General features: G+C 37.4%; 1 protein-coding gene across 4 annotated transcripts in view; it reads left to right on the forward strand.

Annotated features, from left to right (window-relative positions):
- WDFY2 (WD repeat and FYVE domain containing 2) overlaps nt 1–22,227 on the forward strand; it is a 186,551-nt gene that overhangs the window by 115,632 nt on the left and 48,692 nt on the right. For all 4 annotated transcript variants that reach the window (XM_034936749.3, XM_008962088.6, XM_003809795.7 and 1 more), the window contains one exon: nt 8,077–8,131. In XM_034936749.3, the coding sequence (XP_034792640.3) occupies nt 8,077–8,131 (55 nt within the window). The remainder of the gene's footprint in view (nt 1–8,076; nt 8,132–22,227) is intronic.

Genomic DNA, 22,227 nt, shown 5'->3' on the forward strand with positions numbered 1-22,227 from the left:
TGGATGTTTTGTCTCAGAGGAGTACCCGGCCGTGTGAGGTGTCAGTCTGCCCCTACTGGGGGGTGCCTCCCAGTTAGGCTGCTCGGGGGTCAGGGGTCAGGGACCCACTTGAGGAGGCAGTCTGTCCGTTCTCAGATCTCAAGCTGTGTGCTGGGAGAACCACTGCTCTCTTCAAAGCTGTCAGACAGGGACATTTAAGTCTGCAGAGGTTACTGCTGTCTTTTTGTTTGTCTGCCCCCAGAGGTGTAGCCTACAGAGGCAGGCAGGCCTCCTTGAGCTGTGGTGGGTTCCACCCAGTTGGAGCTTCCGGGCTGCTTTGTTTACCTAAGCAAGCCTGGGCAATGGTGGGCGCCCCTCCCCCAGCCTCGCTGCCGCCTTGCAGTTTGATCTCAGACTGCTGTGCTAGCAATCAGCGAGACTCCGTGGGCATAGGACCCTCCAAGCCAGGTGCAGGATATAATCTCCTGGTGCACCGTTTTTTAAGCCCGTCAGAAAAGCGCAGTATTGGGGTGGGAGTGACCCGATTTTCCAGGTGCCGTCTGTCACCCCTTTCTTTGACTGGGAAAGGGAACTCCCTGACCCCTTGCGCTTCCCGAGTGAGGCAATGCCTCACCCTGCTTCGGCTAGTGCAGGGTGCGCTGCACCCACTATCCTGCACCCACTGTCTGGCACTCCCTAGTGAGATGAACCCAGTACCTCAGATGGAAATGCAGAAATCACCCATTTTCTGCATCGCTGACGCTGGGAGCTGTAGACCGGAGCTGTTCCTTTTCGGCCATCTTGGCTCCAGCCCCCAGTCAAAATTGTTAATATGATTTTTCTTTTTTGCTATTAAAAAGATTATTTATGTTCATCTGGCTACAATTTTCTTTAAGAAAAGAATTTAGGAGCACATAGCCTTTATACTAACATATAAGTTGTATCTACTATAATTAAATCATTTTGGTTCCGGCAAAGGAATAAAACAGGGTTGGAGAACCCCCAAACAGACTCAGTTCATTGAAAGCAAATAAAATATGGTAAAGATGACCACAAGTCAGTGTGAATGGGAAAAGTTATTAAACAAATGGTGCTGGAGCAGTTGGTTTGCTTTTAAGAAAAAGATCGATTTTAATTCGCACCTCTTGTCTTATACCAAAATTAATTCCAGGAGCATGAAGCAGCATTACATGTAAGTAAAGCCTTAAAAAAGAAAAAGAAAAACTAGAAGTCAGTTGACTGGACATTTATAAACAATCTATCAAGAAGAATGTTGTAAGCTTAAAAGAATGGAAGTCATAAACGAAAATATTATTATATTTAACTACATAAAATGCAGAACTTCCCAGCATTAAGAGAATCTACTTAAATACAGTTTTTTAAAAGCAAGAAATAGTTCCGTGGAATATGACAGAGAAAGGAAAATATCCTCAGTCCATGACAATCGTATGCAAATAGATAAGAAAAACAATAAAATCCTGTAGATAGAAAAGTCATGAAAGAGGAAATACTAAGGGCCAGTAAACATTTTAAGGTGTTAAAATGTTTTAATTCTATTTTTATCTAAGTTGTAGTAATTTTAGAATATACGTATCAGCTAGAATTAAATAAAGTAGGCACTCTAGAATACTAATGGAAAGGACATAAATTGGCACAAACTGTTTAGAAAAAATATTGGTAATATTCAGAGCTTTAGAAATATTTTTCCTTTATGTCAATAGTTTCGTTTCTAGAAAACCATCCAAAGAAAATAATATAAATATACACAAAGATTATTCGTAAGGATATTCCTGTTTTTATAATAATAAAACATTGGTGTCTTAGAAATGTAACAGACCGGATGCAGTGACTCACGCCTATAATCCCAGCACTTTCGGAAGGCTGAGGCAGGCAGATTGCTGGAGCTCAGGAGTTCAAGAGCAGCCTGGGTAACATGGTAAAACGCCGTCTCTACAAAAAATACAAAAGTTAGCCAGGTGTGGTGGCTTGTGCCTGTAGTCCCAGCTACTCAGGAGGCTGAGGGGGGATGATCATTTGAGCTTAGGAGGTTGAGGCTGCAGTGAGCTGTGTTCACGCCACTACACTCCAGCCTGGGTGACAAAGCAAGATCCTGCCTCAAAAAAAAAAAAAAAAAAATGAAATGTAACAGTTAAAGACTAATTAGGTAAAATTCTTTATTGCCTTCCAATGGGATATTATGTAGCCATTAAAATTCACTGTTTCAAAAAATAGGTAGTGACATGAGAAATGCCCATCTAATAGTGTTAAGTTAAAAAGGAGAGCTACAAAACATCATCAGTAGTACTACTATTCCAATTGTATGTGTTTCTGTGTATACACGGGGAAAAGCTTAAGAAGCTGAATTCTAATTCTTCAATTATAATTGTTCAATATCTTCCAAAAGATTTAAAGAAAAGCTTCTTAATCCATTTTTTTTAAATTAGCTCTCATAGAGTACTTATTATGTGACAGGCACTGCTTTAAAATGCTTTATAAATAATAACTCAGTCCTCATACAGTCTTATGAGGCTAGTACACAGAAGGAAAGTGAAGCACAGAGCTCTTGAGCAACTTGTCAAGATCATTTAACAAGTATGTGTTTTAGCTCGGATTTAAACTGGACAATTTGGTTCCAGTGTCCAAGCTCTTAACCACCGTACTTTGCTATCTTTAAACCAGAACCCAATGAAGATAGCACCAAAATGGAAAACTATAGACCAATAATAATCTTAAATGTATGTGTAAAAATTCTTACTGAATATTAGCATATCAAATCCAGTAGTGTATCAAAGGAAGAATACATCAGGGCAAGTTTGAATTCTTTCAAGAAGTTAAGAATGGGTCAATATCAGAAAACTGTTTAACAATAATCAATTACTTTTATAAGTTGAAGGATTTTAACAGATTTTGTTTAATAGATATCAAGAACAAATTCCATTCAATTTAATTAAATTTGGCAGCTACTCTTAAAAATTCCAGATAAAACTAAAATAGCAGTGATTACCTAATCTTGGTCAGGGTTTAGGTAAGTCAACAACAGATACCGTGTTAAATGCTGCAATAGCATACTAATGCTATTAATACATGTGTATCCCAAAACCAAGAGCTATCTTCATTATGTGTGAGAAGTAATTCATTGAAAATTGAAATGGGGTTGGGGGAAATGCCATTTAAACTATTAAGGAAAAATTGTATATAAGTACTTGAGTATATTACAGTTAAAATATTATTCCTTCCCAAATTAAAACTTAAAAGATACAATGCAATTTTAACTCATAATGCCATGGTTGTTTGTTAAGTAAAAAAAAAAAACATTTCAGTACTACGAAAGATGTAATAAAATTCAAAGGCAGACTGTTAGGAGAGAAAATACTGTCAATTCACATATTAAACAAAGGATAACTATCCCTAATAATCAAAGAATTTCTACAATTTAGTAAGACAATTACAAATGCAATAGACAAAAAGAACCAAAGGATATGCCTGGACCACATCATATATACTGCCTCAGATTTTCTTGATTGTACTTGTTTCCTGGGCTCTCTTGGCACCTTGTTCCACCCTGAGGCCAAAGCCCAGAGGATCTGGTTCCCCTGCTACTTCTGAATTACATGAAGCACAGCTCTGCAAGGCCACAGATCTGACTTCCCCAGTGGCTGCAACAGGGCTAGGTGGTACAACTTTCTACAAGGAGGGAGAAATTAGATTCATATGGAGCTATGATTAAAATGCAAAGGGATATGGGAGACAGCTGGCAGATAAATTCCCTCTCCATCCCTCCCTTCAGTGGATTTTTCCAAAACCTGGTGTTTCACTTCTGTCTGTCCAGAGACTTCCTGAATGCTGGAGAAGCAGCTGGGCATCTTGTGAAACTCAGGCGAGCTTGGTAATGCATCACCGTCTTTCTCCACTTTGCTTTGCTTTACCCTCACTTACTGCTGCCGATATTGCACCTTCAAATAAAGCATTAGACTTATGCTTTGCTTCACGCTGTTTTTCAGAGAACCAGGCTACAGCAGAATTTGAACAGAAAATTCATAAAACAAGAAATGAATGAAAATAGCCAATAACCAAAAAGTTATCCAGCTGATAGTGTAATGAACATAAACCACAATGAGATACCCTCTTGTTTCACACATCAGTTTGGCAAAAATTGAAAAGATGAATAGCATCCAGTGCTGATAAGATGTGGGAAAATATGCTGTCAAATGAAGATGGGGGTAGGTGAGAGAGTGCATGGCTGCATGCTTCCTGGAAAGTAATCTGGCGGTGTTTATTAAGACATTAAATGTACATAATATTTGAGCCAGCATATCTTCTACATAGACATTAGTTCATATGGATATACTTGCAAAGACCTTTCTCAAAGTATTGCTATAATTGTAAATTATAGCAGACAAATGGAATGTCCACTTAAAATGTGAAGTACTTGAATAAAGTTTGGCATATCCATTTTATGGAATATTATACAGCCATCAGAAAGAATAAGTTAGAACTATATGCTTCTGAAAAATAGTGCTCTGCTGTATTTTAGGTGAAAACAGAAAGTTACAGAATAATATCTATACTGTGATCCTGTTTTTATACAACAAAAAAGTATATATGTTCATATATGTTTGTATAAGTGTTTTAAAAAAAGACATGGAGGGATACGCCAGACTGTTAACATTGGTTGCCTCACAAGGGTGAGATTGAAGGTGAAGACAGTTGTTAGCTTTTTGCTTGTATATCCTATATTGTTTGATGTATTACAGTGAGCATTACAAACAACTAAGTGATAGATGGGTGGACAGCTGAATGGAAAGAAGGAAGGATAGAAATAATAAAAAAAGAAGGAATAGAAACTATTTTATCCAAAATATTTCAGATGTGTATATCTTTGATCTAATTTCTTTTGAACTTTGGTTGGTCAATCCTAACAAAGTAATTGCAGCCAAACCTTTACATTTTAATTGTTCGTGAGTATTAACAGATAAAATCTTTTAAAAACTCAATTTGGCCATGTCTATCAAAATTTCAATGGTCATACTCTCTGATCCAACAATTCTTCTCGGGCTTTTATTTTATAGAAATACTGCTGGAGACATATAAAGATATAATACATTTAATGTAATATTTTCAGTAAGGAAAACTAGAAACAAAGATTCATCAATAAAGGAATATTAAAGTAGTATTATGGTCAGGCGTGGTGGCTCATGCCTGTAATCCCAGCACTTTGGGAGGCCGAGACAGGCAGATCACCTGAGGTCGGGGGTTCAAGACCAGCCTGACCAACATGGGGAAACCCTGTCTCTACTAAAAATACAATAAATTAGCCGGGCGTGGTGGCACATGCCTGTAATCCCAACTACTCGGGAGGCTGAGGTGGGAGAATCGCTTGAACCCAGGAGGCGGAGGTTGCGGTGGGCCGAGATCGCACCATTGCACTCCAGCCTGGGCAACAAGAGCAAAGCTCTGTCTCAAAAAAAAAAAAAAAAAAAAAAAGAATGTTATACTACATCCTATGCAGTCATCAAAAAGAATGAAGTTGATGAGTATGTACTCATGTGGAATTGTATGCATGAACTGTGAAAAGAAAACAGCATTGCCAAGTAGTTTTAATGTTTTGTTTTATTATATGTTATTACAACTGTACGTTCCATAATACTTATCTTTGAGAAATGGTATCACAAGGGATTTTTAGTGTTTATTTTTCTTACATTTCTTAGAGTAGTATATTGTGTTTCTATGATCAAAAAAGTAATAACAAGGCTGGGTGTGGTGGCTCACGCCTGTAATCCCAGCACTTTGGGAACCCGAGGCAGGCGGATCACGAGGTCAGGAGTTCCAGACCAGCCTGACCAACATGGTGAAACCCTGTCTCCACTAAAAATACAAAAATTAGCCAGGCATGGTGGCACGTACCTGTAGTCTCAGCTACTCAGGAGGCTGAGGCAGGAGAATCACTTGAACCCAGGAGGTGGAGGTTGCAGTGAGCCAAGATCACGCCACTGCACTCCAGCCTGGGTGACAGAGCAAGATTCCATCTCAAAAAAAAAAAAAAGTAATAACAAAAGCTGACAAAATCTAAATTTTCTCCATAATTATATGTTTTTATTATCATAGGAAAAATAAATGACCAAGAAATTAGGTTTACCAATGCAGTGAACTGGTAATTTTATTTTTAATGTATATATTAAATCCTAAATGCAAACCTCTATTACGTTGTGTTATTTTATACCTTACATTGTTTTGAAAGGAATTGAGGTATCTTTTGACCAGGTCAGAGAACCATTTCAGTATATTCAAAATAATATGAACAATATGAACTCAGAAAACACTTGGCCAGATAACAATTGTCTTTAATAAATTTATTTGTGTATGTGTCATGATATTTGGGACCCTGTAAAGTTGGGGGTCAGGGTCAAGGTCCTGTTGCCTGTGATTAAAAGTTGCTAGTGAATTGTTGCTTAGGCACCTTCCAGGTTTCCTTACCCACACTATAAGCACTTTATAGGCCAGCTACTTTACTTCTTTAAAAATTAGTCTGCTCTGGCCAGGTGCGGTGGTGCACACCTGTAATCCCAGCACTTTGGGAGGCCGAGGTGGGCGGATCACCTGAGGTCAGGAGTTCAAGACCAGCCTGGCCAACATGGTAAAACCCCATGTCTACTAAAAATACCAAAATTAGCTGCGCATGGTGGCACGCACCTATAATCCCAGCTACTAGGGAGGCTGAGGCAGGATAATTACTTGAACCTGGGAGGCAGAGGTTGCAGTGAGCCAGGATCGCGCCACTGCACTCCAACCGGGCAACAGAGCAAGACTCTGTCAAAAAAAACAGAAAAAAAATGAGTCTGCTGTGTCCAATTGTAGGTCTAACTCTTCCAAAACAAGAAGTGGATGTAGTGCCACTCCTTGAAGAAATAATGATATGAATTTTTAAAGTGACAAGTTGAATAATGTTATTACTGAGAAAATCATGGTGAAGAAAATTCATTTGTAGATAAGCTTCTTAAAGGGGGCTGGAATGGAAAAATGAATAAGCAAAGGAACTTTATTGCTTTGTATATTCTCTCACATCATCTCCTACTTTACCTTTGTGATGTTTATCACAATAAAATAATATTTCCTTCTAAAAAATTACACAAACTACTAAACTCAGGAAGACCTGGATAGCAAGTAAGGCATTTAGGTGTCTGTCTTCCCATCCCCCTTTTTTTAAGTTATCAAAGAAAAATCCTGTATGCTTCCAAATATTTTGAAAAGATTAATTGCATTGTTTCTAAACTCAGATGAAGGCAACAATTTATTATACTTTGCAGCTTTCCTTATGTTTTATAATATACTCTTAAAGAATACCTGGATATTTTGCATTTGAATGAAGTCTAAGGACTCAAAACCTGGCTGGATCTCATAAACAATCAGCTTCTACGTACAGGTCACTGTATATGCAGATGCATGGGTGAAACAACAGACACTTATGTGTCCCCACAGAGGGTATATATAATGCGCGATACAGAAACTGATTTTTTCAATAAATTTGACATTCAGACTAATCTCATTACATTGAGAAGTGCCTTTGTGTGACCATTATTAATTACCTACTGTGCCAAGGTACTGTGCCCGGTGTCCTGGGGATACAGGGATGAGTAAGATGCAACCTTCAGATGCTTGTAGTAAGTAAGGGGAAATAAATTACTAATCTTAGAAAAATAATCTTTAAAATATCTAATTTATTTCTTTAGCAGAAATGCCATCCGTTTCCTTACTGGTTAGAGCCTTGCAAATTTTTAGCTGTGGCACCCTTGAAAGAAAAATATTTTGAATTAGGTTTATCTTCAAAATTGACCAGTATCAAGATGCTGAACTGATCTGGTTTTCTTCTTGTGCATACACAAAAAGTCAACACTTATAAGGTAAAATTATGATAACTGCATTGGATCATAATTTTGATTGTTACTTTTAAAAGGGTACAAAAATTCTGAGTTGATGGGCAAAATACTAATGTTGGATGTAATCGTCATGACAATTTGCTTTATTCAATCTGGTTTTACCAAATATAGTCATTCACTTAAAGAATTTATTTTTGTTTAATATTTTTCTTTTCTTTTACAGGAGTTTATATTGTCAGAAGATTATAACAAGATGACTCCTGTGAAAAACTATCAAGGTAGGGAGTGAGAGGAGTACCTTCATTACCCAGATTCTAAAATACTTCTTGGTGGTTTTCACTGCCACAAGAGAATACGTACTTTACAATCATCAGGGAAAGAAAACAGAGCAACCTTTTGAGTGAATGTTATCCCTGTGTTTTGAATTAAGAAACTGAGGCCCAATGAGGTTGGGTGGCTTGCCTGGGGTTCTAATTAAGTGCAGAGCCAGATCAGGTCAGCTTGACTCCCAAACCCACAGCCTTTGTCTTCCTACTATACCATGCTGCTTTGCAACAGTACAGCAGGTTTAGAAAGTGGGTCCAGTAAAAAGCTGCCTTAATAGGACTCATCTTGTATTTGGTTAAATGTTTTAAAAGTGCTCAGAGTGTGTTGTCCAAGGGGAAGAATTGTGGTTTTATCATGTCTTCAACATTGACAGGCCATCTGACAACAATTTTTGGAAGGGATTTCTTTATTCAGACTAACAATGTTGTGGAACCAGAAAGTTTGAGGTAGACCTTTTAACACTTAGAGGTCATTTCCTCCAATTCTCTTGACTCGCCTTTAATGAGAGGATGATCATCCAGCCTCTACTTTAGTACCTCCAGAGACACAGGAACCATTATGATTTTGGAAAATTCTAAGCATTAAGTTCTTTATTTTAAAATTTGGAGCTAAAATTTATTTCTCTTTATTCTTTAATTTTCTCACATATCATTCATCAAATATTTATTGAGTGTCTATTGTGTTCTGGTAACAGAATTGTAATAGTGAACCAGACATGTATAGTATCTGTGCATAAGCAGTTTATAATCATGGAGAGGATACGGATGGTAAGCAGGCCATTAAAACATTGTGTGATAAGTGATAAATGTTCCTCTATTGGTGTTTGCTTAGCCTGTTGGACCTACAGAAACTGAGTACAATCTCTCTTACACATGACAATCTTTCAGTTATTTTAAAACAGCAGTGAAAGTTTCTGCCCCTTCCCTTCTGTCTCCTGTTTCAATCTTGAGTGTTCTGCTCTCACTTCTCTTTTCCAGCCTATATATTTTACATCTGTAATTTTTATTTTAAGTTACCTGAGCCTTTATTCTTTAAAACAGTTTTTACATGTATCCTATAAATATATGCAATTATTATTTATCAAGTTTTAAAAATACATTACTTAAAAAAATTTTTTTAATTGGCTTGGTCACATATTTGGGATATCATATGGTACCTTTAAGACCATTTGAAAATATGATACCCTGTGGTAGGTAACCTTTAAGATGGTTCCTAATGATCATTGCCTCCTGGAATTTACCCTGTACCTCCAGTGTGGGCTAGACCTAGAATATGGCAAGTGATGGATATCACTTCTGAGATTAGGTTACAAAGATACCAAAACTTCCACCTTGTTTGCCCACTCTGTGCTTTTGTGTGCTTGCTCTGATGAAAGCCAGCTGCCATGTTGTGAGCTGCCCTGTGGAGAAGCCCACGTGCTGAGGAACTGAGGGAGGCCTTGTCAACAGCCAGTAAGGGACTGACACCCTAGTTTAATAGCCCACAAGGAACTGAATCCAGCCAGTACTATGTAAGAGAGTTCGGAAGCAGATTCTCCCCATCAAGGTTTCAGATGAGACTACAGTTCCATTCCACACCTTGATTCCATCCTGTGAGAGACTTTTTGACAGAGGCATGCAGCTAAACTGCACCAATACTTCAGACTCTGAGATAATTAACATTTACTGTTTTAAGGCACTAAGTTTTGGGGTAATCTGTTACACAACAATAGGTAACTAATACATGCATGTAATCTGATAAGTACAAAATTATATTTCCCTTCTCTCTTTTCCTGAGCACTGTTCTTATATAGGGTGAATTTCTGGCAGCCATTTTACACTGTGGGCTCATGTGGAGCAATCAACTCAAGCTCCTCCACAGTTCTCACTTGAATTGTTTGTTTTTTTCTTTGTTTTTTTTTTAAATTTTTAATTTTTATGGGTTGATAGTAGGTATATATATTTGTGGGGTATATGTGACATTTTGATAGAGGCATGAAATACATAATAATCACGTAAGGGTAGATGGGGTATCTGTCGCCTCAAGTATTTATCCTTCATGTCACCAACAATCCAATTATACTCTTTTAGTTATTTTAAAATGTATTGAGTTATTTTAAAGCTATATCTTCAGTACTTTTGAAGCTGTTTCTTGTTTTTATTTTTGTTTTTAGCCTAAATGCTGGACTTTACATCCTGTTATTCACAATCTCATTTTATTTAGCCCATCACCTCAGCTTACCAAGATATTTAGAAATCCCAGTTGTCATTAAATATATTAATTTCTGACTAATATTGTGTTTTTCTTAAATGTATAAGCATAACATGCCATTTCCTATGTCTTTGTTAAAATAATGTTTGGCCTCACAGGTATACGTATAATGAGCATATCACTAGAAACTTCTCTTCATATGCCATTATTCTTTGAGTCTCTTAATATTTCATATAAGTTCATTTTATCTACAGAGGATTACAAAAAATTGATAACTAGAGTACTATGGAAACCTATTCTCCACAAATTCCTGGAGATAATGATAAAGTGACACTTCGTGTTGTTTTTGTCATTCTTCTTAATACAATACTAGGCTCATGGGAGATACAAATAAAAAAATTTCTATGAGCCAGAACCAAAGAGAGAACTAAAACTCAGAGTGATACACATATAATCTGTCATTGCAGCTGTCTTGGGGAGATGGAGAACCAGTAAGAGATAGATACTTGTGTATGAACATGCACTTGGGGACAAGAAATAAGGCCTAGGGCCTGAGTGAGATGAAAAATTGGAACTGAGATTTCCATAAAAGGCTGAATCTCATAAAGGACTGTACCCCCATAGAAAGAGGAACAAGACTTTCCACTAATTGGCCCTGAAGACTACAAGGAAATTTATTCCTGACCCCAACTCTGGATAGAGGATGGAATTTTACCTCGATAAATCAAAACCTGAACTGAAAACTTTTGAGTTTGGAATATAAATTTTAACCAGTTATAACATGCTGGAACTCCATGTTAAGAAATTAACATAAAGTTGGTCCTTGGCCCATAAGACCCCACGGTTACTTGCTAGAAATGAATGCAAGCTCTTTTCAGTTAGACGAATTTCACAAAGGCCCTACAACAAAAACAAGCACTGCTTAAGATGAATTCTTCATTTTTTTTAAATTGTAAAACTAACAAGCAATCAATCCACCATGAGTAAATATTAGCAGATATCACAAACGGGATGATTGGAGTACCAAGAATCTTAGATAATGATCAACAAAGCAAAAGAAGCCATAACATAATATGTTAAATGATTGAAGAAAAAAGTTTCAGGAACAACAAGGAAATAAAACGATTATGGAAAAAACAGGGAGATTTTTAAGAGAACCAAATAGAACTTTTAGATAGGAAAATATAGTCATTGAAATAAAAAATCAGTGGGTAGAATATTAGACACAGATTAGTGGAGTGGCAGATGGATTTGATGTCTATGGAACAACATTTTTAAAGTTCTTTTTTTGGGGGGGCAGCAGGGAGACAGGGTCTCAATCAGTTGCCCAGGCTAGAGTGCAGTGGTGTGATCTCAACTCACTGCAACCTCTGGCTTCTGGGCTCAAGCAGTCCTCCTGCCTCACCTCCCAAGTAGCTGGGACTACAGGCGTATGCCACCACACCTGGCTAAGTTTTATATTTTTTGTAGAGATGAGGTTTTGCCATGTTGCCCAGGCTGGTCTTGAACTCCTAAGCTCAAGCAATCCACCAACCTTGGCCTCCCAAAGTACTGTGATTACAGGCAAGAACCACTGTGCCAGCACATTTTTAAAGTTCTAAAAGAAGAAAAAACTTCCAACATAGAATTATATACCCAGAGAAAGTATCTTTCAAAAACTTAAGTAAAATAAGCATTTTTTTGGACACACAAAAACAGAAAGAATTCATCATTCATAGACCTTCACTAAATGAAATGTTAAAGGAAGTCCTTCAGGGAAAAAGAAAGTGATGCCAAAAGAAACTATGTGTCTACTCAAAAGAAAGAACAGTATTAAAAATGGGAACTGAAAGGTTTTTTTCATATGTTATATGAATCTCTTTAAAAGACAATTGACTTTAAGTAAAGACAAAGTAGCAAGGGGCTAATAATATATGTAAATTAAAATGTGCAACAATAACACAAAGATCAGGAGAAATGGAAGTATACTATTGTAGGTTCTAGAATGCTATACACAAAGAGGTATAATAGCACTTGGGGAAAGACCGTGGTAAGTTAAAGACATATACTATTAACCCTGAAACAACTTTTTTTTTTTTTTTTTGGAGACTGAGTCTTGCTCTGTCACCCAGGCTGGAGTGAAGTGGCACAAACAATTGTGGGCACACCCCAGGTTCAAGTAGTTCTCCTGCCTCAGCCTCCCAACTAGCTGGGATTACAGGCACCCGCCACCACACCCAGCTAATATTTGCGATCCACCTGCCTTGGCCTCCCAAAGTGCTGGGATTACAGGCGTGAGCCACCACTCCTGGCCCAAAACAACTATTAAAATAACAAATTGAGGACCAGGGACAGCAGCTGACAGCTGTGATCCCAGCACTTTGGGAAGCTGAGGTGGAGGATCCTTTCAGCCCAGGAGTTTGAGACCAGCCTGGGCAACACAGCAAGACCCCATCTCTAAAAAAAAAAATACCAATTAGCCTGTAGTCTTAGCTACTAGGGAGGCTAAGGTGGGAGGGTTGCTTCAGTCCAGGGGTTTGAAGTTACAGTGAGCTGTGCCTGCACCATTGTACTCTACCCTGGGTAACAGAGCAAGACCCTGTCTCGAAATAATAGAATAAAATAAAAATAAACAGCAAATCAAAAAATGACAGCTAATAGGCAAACCAAGGAGATAAAGTAGAATCATATAGTAATTCCCAATTAATTAAAAAAAAAGCAGACTAAGAGGAAAAAAGGGGTAAAGAACGGGTGGAAAAATATAAAACAACACAGTAATAGATGTAAACCTCACAATGTCAGTAATCACATTAAAAATAAATGATCTAAAGGCAATTAAAAGGCAGTTAGTATCAGACTGAGTAGAAAGGTGAGACCCAAGTATAAACTATAAGAAGTGTGTTTTACATATAAAGACACCAATAGCTTAAAAGTAAAAGGAAGGAAGATGATATACAATGAGAATACTAGTCAAAAGAAAACTGGAGTGATTTTTTAAATATATCAAAGTAGATTTCAGAGCAAAGAACATTACCAGGGATAAAGAAGGTATCATGAGGGCCAGTCTGCCAGAAGACCATAACACTCGTAAATGTTTATGCATCTAATAACATGGTTTTGAAATATGTGACCCCAAAACTGATGAAACTTTAGGGAGAAATAGATACAAGTTAGAGTTAGAAATTTTAATATTTTCAATAATTTATTGAAGATATTAATTGATAGAATAAGTAGGCAGAGAATCAGTAAAGTACAGCAGACTTGAACAAAACAGTCAACAAACTTGCTCTCATTGACATCTGTAGAACATTCTATCCAACTAAAGTTTGTTTTATTTATACATTATTTTCAAGTATGTGGAGAAATATTTATCAAGACAGACAATATTCTAGGCCATAAAATAAATCTCAGTAAATTTGGAAGGATTTAAGTCATGCAAAGTATGTTCTCTGATCAAAATGGAATTGAAGTAGGAATTAATAACAGAAAAATCTCTGGGACAGGTGCAGTGGTTCACACCTGTTAACCCAGTGCTTCCGGAGGTGGGAGGATCACTTGGGATCAGGAGTTGAAGCCTGGGGAACATAGCAAGATGCTGTTTCTATTTAAAAAATTGAAAAATTGATCTTTTTTGAAAAGATCAACAAAATTGATAGACCACTAGCAAAACTAATAAAGAGGAAAAGAGAGAAGAATCAAATAGATGCAATAAAAAATGATAAAGGGGATATCACCACCGATCCCACAGAAATACAAACTACCATCAGAGAATACTATCAACACCTCTATGCAAATAAACTAGAAAATCTAGAAGAAATGGATACATTCCTGGACACATACACCCTCCCAAGACTAAACTAGGAAGAAGTTGAATCCCTGAATAGACCAATAACAGGTTCTGAAACTGAGGCAATAATTAATAGGCTACCAACCAAAAAAAGTCCAGGACCAGACGGATTCACAGCCGAATTCTACCAGAGGTACAAAGAGGAGCTGGTACCATTCCTTCTGAAACTATTCCAATCAATAGAAAAAGAGGAAATCCTCCCCAATTCATTTTATGAGGCCAGCATCATCCTGATACCAAAGCCTGGCAGAGACACAACAAAAAAAAAGAGAATTTTAGACCAATATCCCTGACGAACATCAGTGCAAAAATCCTCAATAAAATACTGGCAAACCAAATCCAGCAGCATATCAAAAAGCTTATCCACCACGATCAAGTAGGCTTCATCCCTGGGATGCAAGGCTGGTTCAACATACGCAAATCAATAAACGTAATCCAGCATATAAACAGAACCAAAGACAAAACCCACATGATTATCTCAATAGATGCAGAAAAGGCCTTTGACAAAATTCAATAGCCCTTCATGCTAAAAACTCTCAATAAACTAGGTATTGATGGGACGTATCTCAAAATAATAAGAGCTATTTATGACAAACCCACAGCCAATATCATACTGAATGGGCAAAAACTGGAAGCATTCCCTTTGAAAACTGGCACAAGACAGGGATGCCCTTTCTCACCATTCCTATTCAACATAGTGTTGGAAGTTCTGGCCAGGGCAATCAGGCAAGAGAAAGAAATAAAGGGTATTCAGTTAGGAAAAGAGGAAGTCAGATTATCCCTGTTTGTAGATGACATGATTGTATATTTAGAAAACCCCATTGTCTCAGCCCAAAGTGTCCTTAAGCTGATAAGCAACTTCAGCAAAGTCTCAGGATACAAAATAAATGTGCAGAAATCACAAGCATTCCTATACACCAATAACAGACAAACAGCCAAATCATAAGTGAACTCCCATTCACAATTGCTTCAAAGAGAATAAAATACCTAGGAATCCAACTTACAAGGGATGTGAAGGACCTCTTCAAGGAGAACTACAAACCACTGCTCAACGAAATAAAAGAGGACACAAACAAATGGAAAAACATTCCATGCTCATGGGTAGGAAGAATCAATATCATGAAAATGGCCATACTGCCCAGGGTAATTTATATATTCAATGCCATCTCCATCAAGCTACCAATGACTTTCTTCACAGAATTGGAAAAAACTACTTTTAAGTTCATATGGAACCAAAAAAGAGCCCGCATTGCCAAGACAATCCTAAGCCAAAAGAACAAAGCTGGAGGCATCATGCTACCTGACCTCAAACTATACTACAAGGCTACATTACCCAAAACAGCATGGTACTGGTACCAAAACAGAGGTGTAGATCAATGGAATAGAATAGAGCCCTCGGAAATAATACCACACATCCACAACCATCTGATCTTTGACAAACCTGACAAAAACAAGAAATGGGGAAAGGATTCCCTATTTACCAAATGGTGCTGGGAAAACTGGCTAGCCATATGTAGAAAACTGAAACTGGATCCGTTCCTTACACCTTATACAAAAATTAATTCAAGATGGATTAAAGACTTAAATGTTAGACCTAAAACCATGAAAACCCTAGAAGAAAACCTAGGCAATACCATTCAGGACATAGGCATGGGCAAGGACTTCATGTCTAAAACACCAAAAGCAATGGCAACAAAAGCCAGAATTGACAAATGGGATCTAAGTAAACTAAAGAGCTTCTGCACAGCAAAAGAAACTACCATCAGAGTGAACAGGCAACCTACAGAATGGGAGAAGATTTTTACAATCTACCCATCTGACAAAGGGCTAATACCCAGAATCTACAAAGAACTCAAACAAAATTTACAAGAAAAAATCAAACAACTCCATCAAAAAGTGGGCAAAGGATATAAACAGACATTTCTCAAAAGAAGACATTTATGCAGCCAACAGACACATGAAAAAATGCTCATCATCACTGGTCATCAGAGAAATGCAAAACAAAATCACAATAAGATACATCTCACACCAGTTAGAATGGCGATCATTAAAAAGTCAGGAAACAACAGGTGCTGGAGAGGATGTGGAGAAATAGGAACGCTTTTACACTGTTGGTGGGACTGTAAACTAGTTCAACCATTGTGGAAGACAGTGTGGTGATTCCTCAAGGATCTAGAACTAGAAATACCATTTGACCCAGCCATTACATTACTGGTTATATACACAAAGGATTATAAATCATCCTGCTATAAAGACACATGTACATGTATGTTTATTGTGGCACTATTCACAATAGCAAATACCAAAGATTTGGAACCAACCCAAATGTCCATCAGTGATAGACTGGATTAAGAAAATATGGCACATACACACCATGGAATACTATGCAGCCATAAAACAGGATGAGTTCATGTCCTTTGTAGGGACATGGATGAAGCTGGAAACCATCATTCTGAGCAAACTATCGCAAGGACAGAAAACCAAGCACCGTATCTTCTCACTCATAGGTGGAAATTGAACAATGAGAACACTTGGACACAGGTTGAGGAACATCACACGCTGGGGCCTGTCGTGGTGTGGGGGGAGCAGGGAGGGATAACATTAGGAGAAATAATGTAAATTACGAGTTAATGGGTGCAGCACACCAACATGGCACAAGTATACATATGTAACAAATCTGCACATTGTGCACATGTACCCTAGAACTTAAAATATAATAATAAAAAAATGAAAACACAATATACCAGAATTTATGGTATGATGCCATAGCAGTATTTAAGGAGAAATTTACAGAACTAAACATCTATATTAGAAAACAAGAAGGGACTCATTAACAGTGACTTTGACTTCCACCTTAGAATACCAGAGAAAGAAGAGTCTCCTAAGCAGAAAAAAGGAGAGATCAGTAGAAGTTCATGAAATAGAAAACAGAAAATAGAGAAAAATCAGTGAAATCCAAAAGCTAGTGTTTTGATAAGCTCAATAAAATTGATAAATCTTTAGCCAGAGTTAACAGGGAAAAAAAAAAAGAGAAAATGCAAATTATCAATATCAGGAATGAGTGAAGTGACATTACTACAGAGTCTAGGTATATTTAAAGGATAATATGTAATATTATGAACAACTTTATACTAATAAATTTGAAAACTGAAATTTTAAAAATCTTTGAAAAATACAAATTGTGAAAGATTACTAAAAAAGACATAGATAATCCTAATAGTTCTGTATCTACTAATGAAATTGAATTTAATGTATAGTTAAAACCTTCCCACAAAGAAAGCTCCAGGCCCACATGCCTTTACTGGTGAATTTTATGAAAAATTCAAGGAAGAGGCAATGCAAGCTTTACACAGACTCTTTCAGAAGTTGCAGAAGTGAAAGACTTTCCAGCCCATTCTATTAGATCAACATTACCTCTTGTCAAAACTAGACCAAAATGATACAAGTAAAGAAAACTATAGGCCATCATTCTTTATGATAATGGGTGCAAAAAACTAAACAAAATTTCAGTGGATAAAATCCAGCAATATGTAAAAAAGATAATACATCATGATCAAGTGAAGTTTATCTCAGTAATACAGTGTCGGATTAACATTCAAAATTAAATTAGCGGTGTATGCCCAGAAGAAATGAAAGCAGAGGCTCAAGCAGATATATGTACACCCATGTTCATAGCAGCATTGTTTACAATAGCCCAAAGGTGGAGGCAACCTAAATGCCCATCAACACATGAATGAATAAATAAGTTTGGTGTATACATACAGTGGAATATTATTCAACCTTAAAAGGGTAGGAAGTTCTGACACATGCAAATGAACCTTGAAGACATATGCTAAGTGAAATAAGCCAATCAAGAAAAGGACAAGGCCAGGCGTAGTGGCTCACGCCTGTAATCCCGGCACTTTAGGAGGCCAAGGCGGGTGGATCACCTGAGGCCAGAAGTTCAAGACCAGCCTCTACTAAAATATAAAAATTAGCCTGCGTGGTGGTGTGCGCCTGTAATCCCAGCTGCTTTGGAGGCTGATGCAAGGGAATTGCTTGAACCCAGGAGGTGGAGGTTGCAGTGAGCTGAGATTGCACCACTGCATTCCAGCCTGGGTGACAGAGCAAGATTCCATCTCAAAAAAAAAAAAAAAAAAAAAAAAAAAAAAGGAGAAATACTGAAGGATTCCCCTTATATATGAGATACTTATGGTAATCAAATTCATAGAGACAGAAAGGCGAATGGTGATTACCAAGGCCCAGGAGAGGGGGAAATGGCGAGTTAGTGGGTAAAGAGTTTCAGTTTGGGAAGGTGAGAAAGTTCTAGAGAGTGAAAGGTGGTGATGGTTATACAACAGCGTGAATGTGCTTAATGCCACAGAACTGTATACTTCAGTTGTAAATTTTTTGTTATGTATATTTTAATACAGTAAAAAATTAAAAGATTACATATGTGGATTACTTAGTGAAGTATCTGAAACATAGTTTAATGGTCTAATAAATATTAATTCCTTTCAAAAAAAAAAGGAAAGCAGTGTTGACAAGGATGTGGAGAAATTGGAACCCTCTTTTTGTTTTTGTTTTTTTGTTTTGTTTTGTTTTGTTTTTTGATAGAGAGTTTCGTTCTTGTTGCCCAGGCTGGAGTGCAGTGGCGTGATCTTGGCTCACCGCAACCTCTGCCTCTCGGGTTCAAGTGATTCTCCTGCCTCAGCCTCCCAAGTAGCTGGAATTACAGGCACTTGCCACCATGTCCGGCTAATTTTTGTATGTTTTAGTAGAGACGGGTTTTCACCATGTTGGCCAGGCTAGTCTTGAACTCCTGACCTTAGGTGATCCACCTGCCTCGGCCTCCCAAATTGCTGGGATTACAGGTGTGAGCCACTGCACCCAGGCCTGGAACCCTCTTAACAGTGTTGGTGGGAATGTAAAATGATGTAGCCACTTTGAAAAACAGTTTGGTAGTTCCTCAAAGAGTTAAATATAAAGTTACGTTGTGACACAGCATTTTTACTCCTAGTTATGTACCCAACAGAACTGAAGGCATATATAGTCATGTGTTGCTTAATGACAGTGACACATTTTGAGAAATGCATTGTTAGGTGATTTCAGTGTTGTGTGAACGTGAGAGAATGTACTTACACACCTAGATGGGATTGCTTACTACATGCCTGGGCTAGAGGGTATAGCCTGTTGCTCCCTAGGCTTGCACACCTGTACAGTATGTTACTGTTATGAATACTGTAGGCAGTTGTAGCACAATGGTATTTGTTACAATAAACATATCTAAAAATAGAAAAGGTACAGTAAAAATTTGCTGCAAAAGATTTAAAAAATGTTATGGTATGCCTGGATAGGGCACTTACCATGAATGGAGCTTGCAGAACTGGAAATTGCTCTGGGTGAGTCAGTGAGTGAGTAGTGAGTGAATGTGAAGGCCTTGGACATTACTGTACACTACTGTAGACTTCATAAACACTGTACACTTAGGCTATTAAAAATATTTTTTCAATAATAAACCTAGTGTACTCTATTTTTACTTTATAAACTTTTTAATTTTTTCAGCTTTTCAACTTTTTTGTAATAACAGCTTAAAACACAACTGTACAAAATATTTTTTCTTCATACCTTTATTCTCTAGGTTTTTTGGTTTTTTAAATTTTTAATATTTTTGTTTTACTTTTTAAACATTTTTGTTAAAAACTAAGACACAAACACACGCATTAGCCTAGGCCTACTTAGGGTCAGGATCATCAGTATCACTGTCTTCCATCTCCACAGCTCGTCCCACTGGAAGGTCTTCAGGGGCCATAACACCCATGGAGCTGTCACCTCCTATCATAACAATGCCTTCTTCTGGATACTTCCTGCAGGACCTGCATGAGGCTGTTTTACAGTTTACAGTTAACATTTTAAAAAATATATATAAATAGAAGGAGTACACTCTAAAATACTGATTTTAAAAGCATAGTATAGTAAATACATAAACCAGTAACATGGGTCATTTAGTATCATTATCAAGTAACATTATTGTAGGTGCTGTACTTTAAATGACTGGCAGCACAGTGGGTTTGTTTTCACCAGCATCACCACAGACAGGTGAGTAATGCATTGTGCTAGAACAGCCACGCCCTTTCAGCCCCATTATAATCTTATGGTGCCACAGTTTCCATCACTGACTGAAGCATCGTTATGTGGAGCATGACAGTATTCACACGAAAACTCATATGTACCTCTTCATAACAACGTTATTCATAATGGCCAAAAAAATGGAAATAACCTCAATGTCCATCAGTGATGAATGGATAAACAAAATGTGATATATATATACAGTGAGTTATTTAGCCATTTAGTAATGAAGTACATGCTACAAAATGGTTGAACCTTGGAAACTTATGCTAAGAGAAAAAAGCCGCACACAAAAGGCCATGTATTGTGTGATTACATTTATATGAAGTGTCAGGAATAGGAGAGAATTCACAGAGAAAGATAATAGATTAGTGTTTTCCAAGGATGAGGGAAGTGAGAGTTGGGAATATAGAGTTTCATTTTGGGATGATGGAAATGTTCTGGAAATAGATAATAGTGATGATGCACAACATTGTGAGTAACTAATAAACAGTGAATTATACACTATAAAATGTTTAAAGTGGTGAATTTTGTGTTATGTGAATTTTATCTCAATACAAAATTTTAAAAATCAACAAGTGATCCCAAAACCAAAGGCATTACAAGAAAGAAAACTGCAGACCAATATCTCTCATGTAAAAAAAAAAAACTAGCAAATTGACCCCAACCATATATTAAAAAGAATTACACAGCATGACCTAGTGGGATTTATTCCAGATAGGCAAAGCAGGTTCAGCATTCAAAAATCAATGTAATCCATTATGTTAACAGGTTAAAGAAGAAAAATCATGTTATTGTATTAATTAATGTGGGAAAGCATTTGGTAAAATCCAGTTCATTACAAAATATTCCCAGCAAACTAGGACTAGAGGGGAGCTTCTTCAATAAAGAAATATCTATGGAAACCCTGCAGCTAACATCATCCTTAATGGTGAGAAAAGAGATGCTTTCCCTCTAAGATCAGGATCAAGGCAAGAAAGATGTCCCCCTCACCACTCCTGTTAAAGAAGTATAGCCAGACATCAAACCCATGTTTTTTCTTATGAATTTCTGAAGCTTAGTGATAAGTTATGTATCTTTGAAATTTTTTTTCAATAAAAGAATCTTTTTCACCTTAAACAGAAGTATGTGATCTGAGTTTGGGGGGTTTTTTTGTTTGTTTTTGTTTTCTGGTAGTCATAGGTAGCCTGACACTGAGAGAGAGAACCAACTTTGACATCAGGGAGAATAGGGTTTTGATTCTTTGTCATTCATTGGTTTTGTAGCTTTGAGCAAGCCACTTAACATTTCTAGCCTCTGCCTCCTCTGGCACAGGAAGGCTGCTCAGAGGGCTAAAGCCCCTTATCATCTAGGGCTGCTGTCATCCCCTTGGACTCGAATATGGTAGATAGAAGGCTAAAGGCCCCCTCAGTAAAAAGAGGGGTGAGGTGTTAGGGGCCACTTTCTGCTTGAAATAGACTTGAGTATACTTGAACTCATTAGAGAGTTCACTTTTTATTCCATCACTGATAGAACTTGAATTGAACATTTGATGATAGAGACATAAAAAGATCTTCACGAGTTTCTCCAAGAAGTCACATCTTTTAGTTAAAGCCTGTGTTTTGATCTTGATGGTGACTGGTACTCCGAAAGCAGTTGTGTATTGTAGAGACATCACAGTGTCACTGCTTCCCTATTCCCTTAGATTCTCCAAGCTTCAAATACCAGCTCTTAAAGCATCAAGCATTTGTTGAATGACTGCCCTGTGGCTGTTCATGCTGGTTCTGACTGTATTGTATGGTAGCAATCCCAAAGGGCCATCTTGCTAAGGTTGTATTTGTTGTAAAATGATGAAATCATCCACTTTGCAGGGTCATTACAATGATTAAGCTAGAGAATGTATTTAAGTGCCTGGCACTTGTTAGACATTCAGAAATTGGCAGA

This window comes from Pan paniscus, chromosome 14 (assembly GCF_029289425.2).
Source record: "Pan paniscus chromosome 14, NHGRI_mPanPan1-v2.0_pri, whole genome shotgun sequence".
Taxonomy (NCBI): domain Eukaryota; kingdom Metazoa; phylum Chordata; class Mammalia; order Primates; family Hominidae; genus Pan; species Pan paniscus.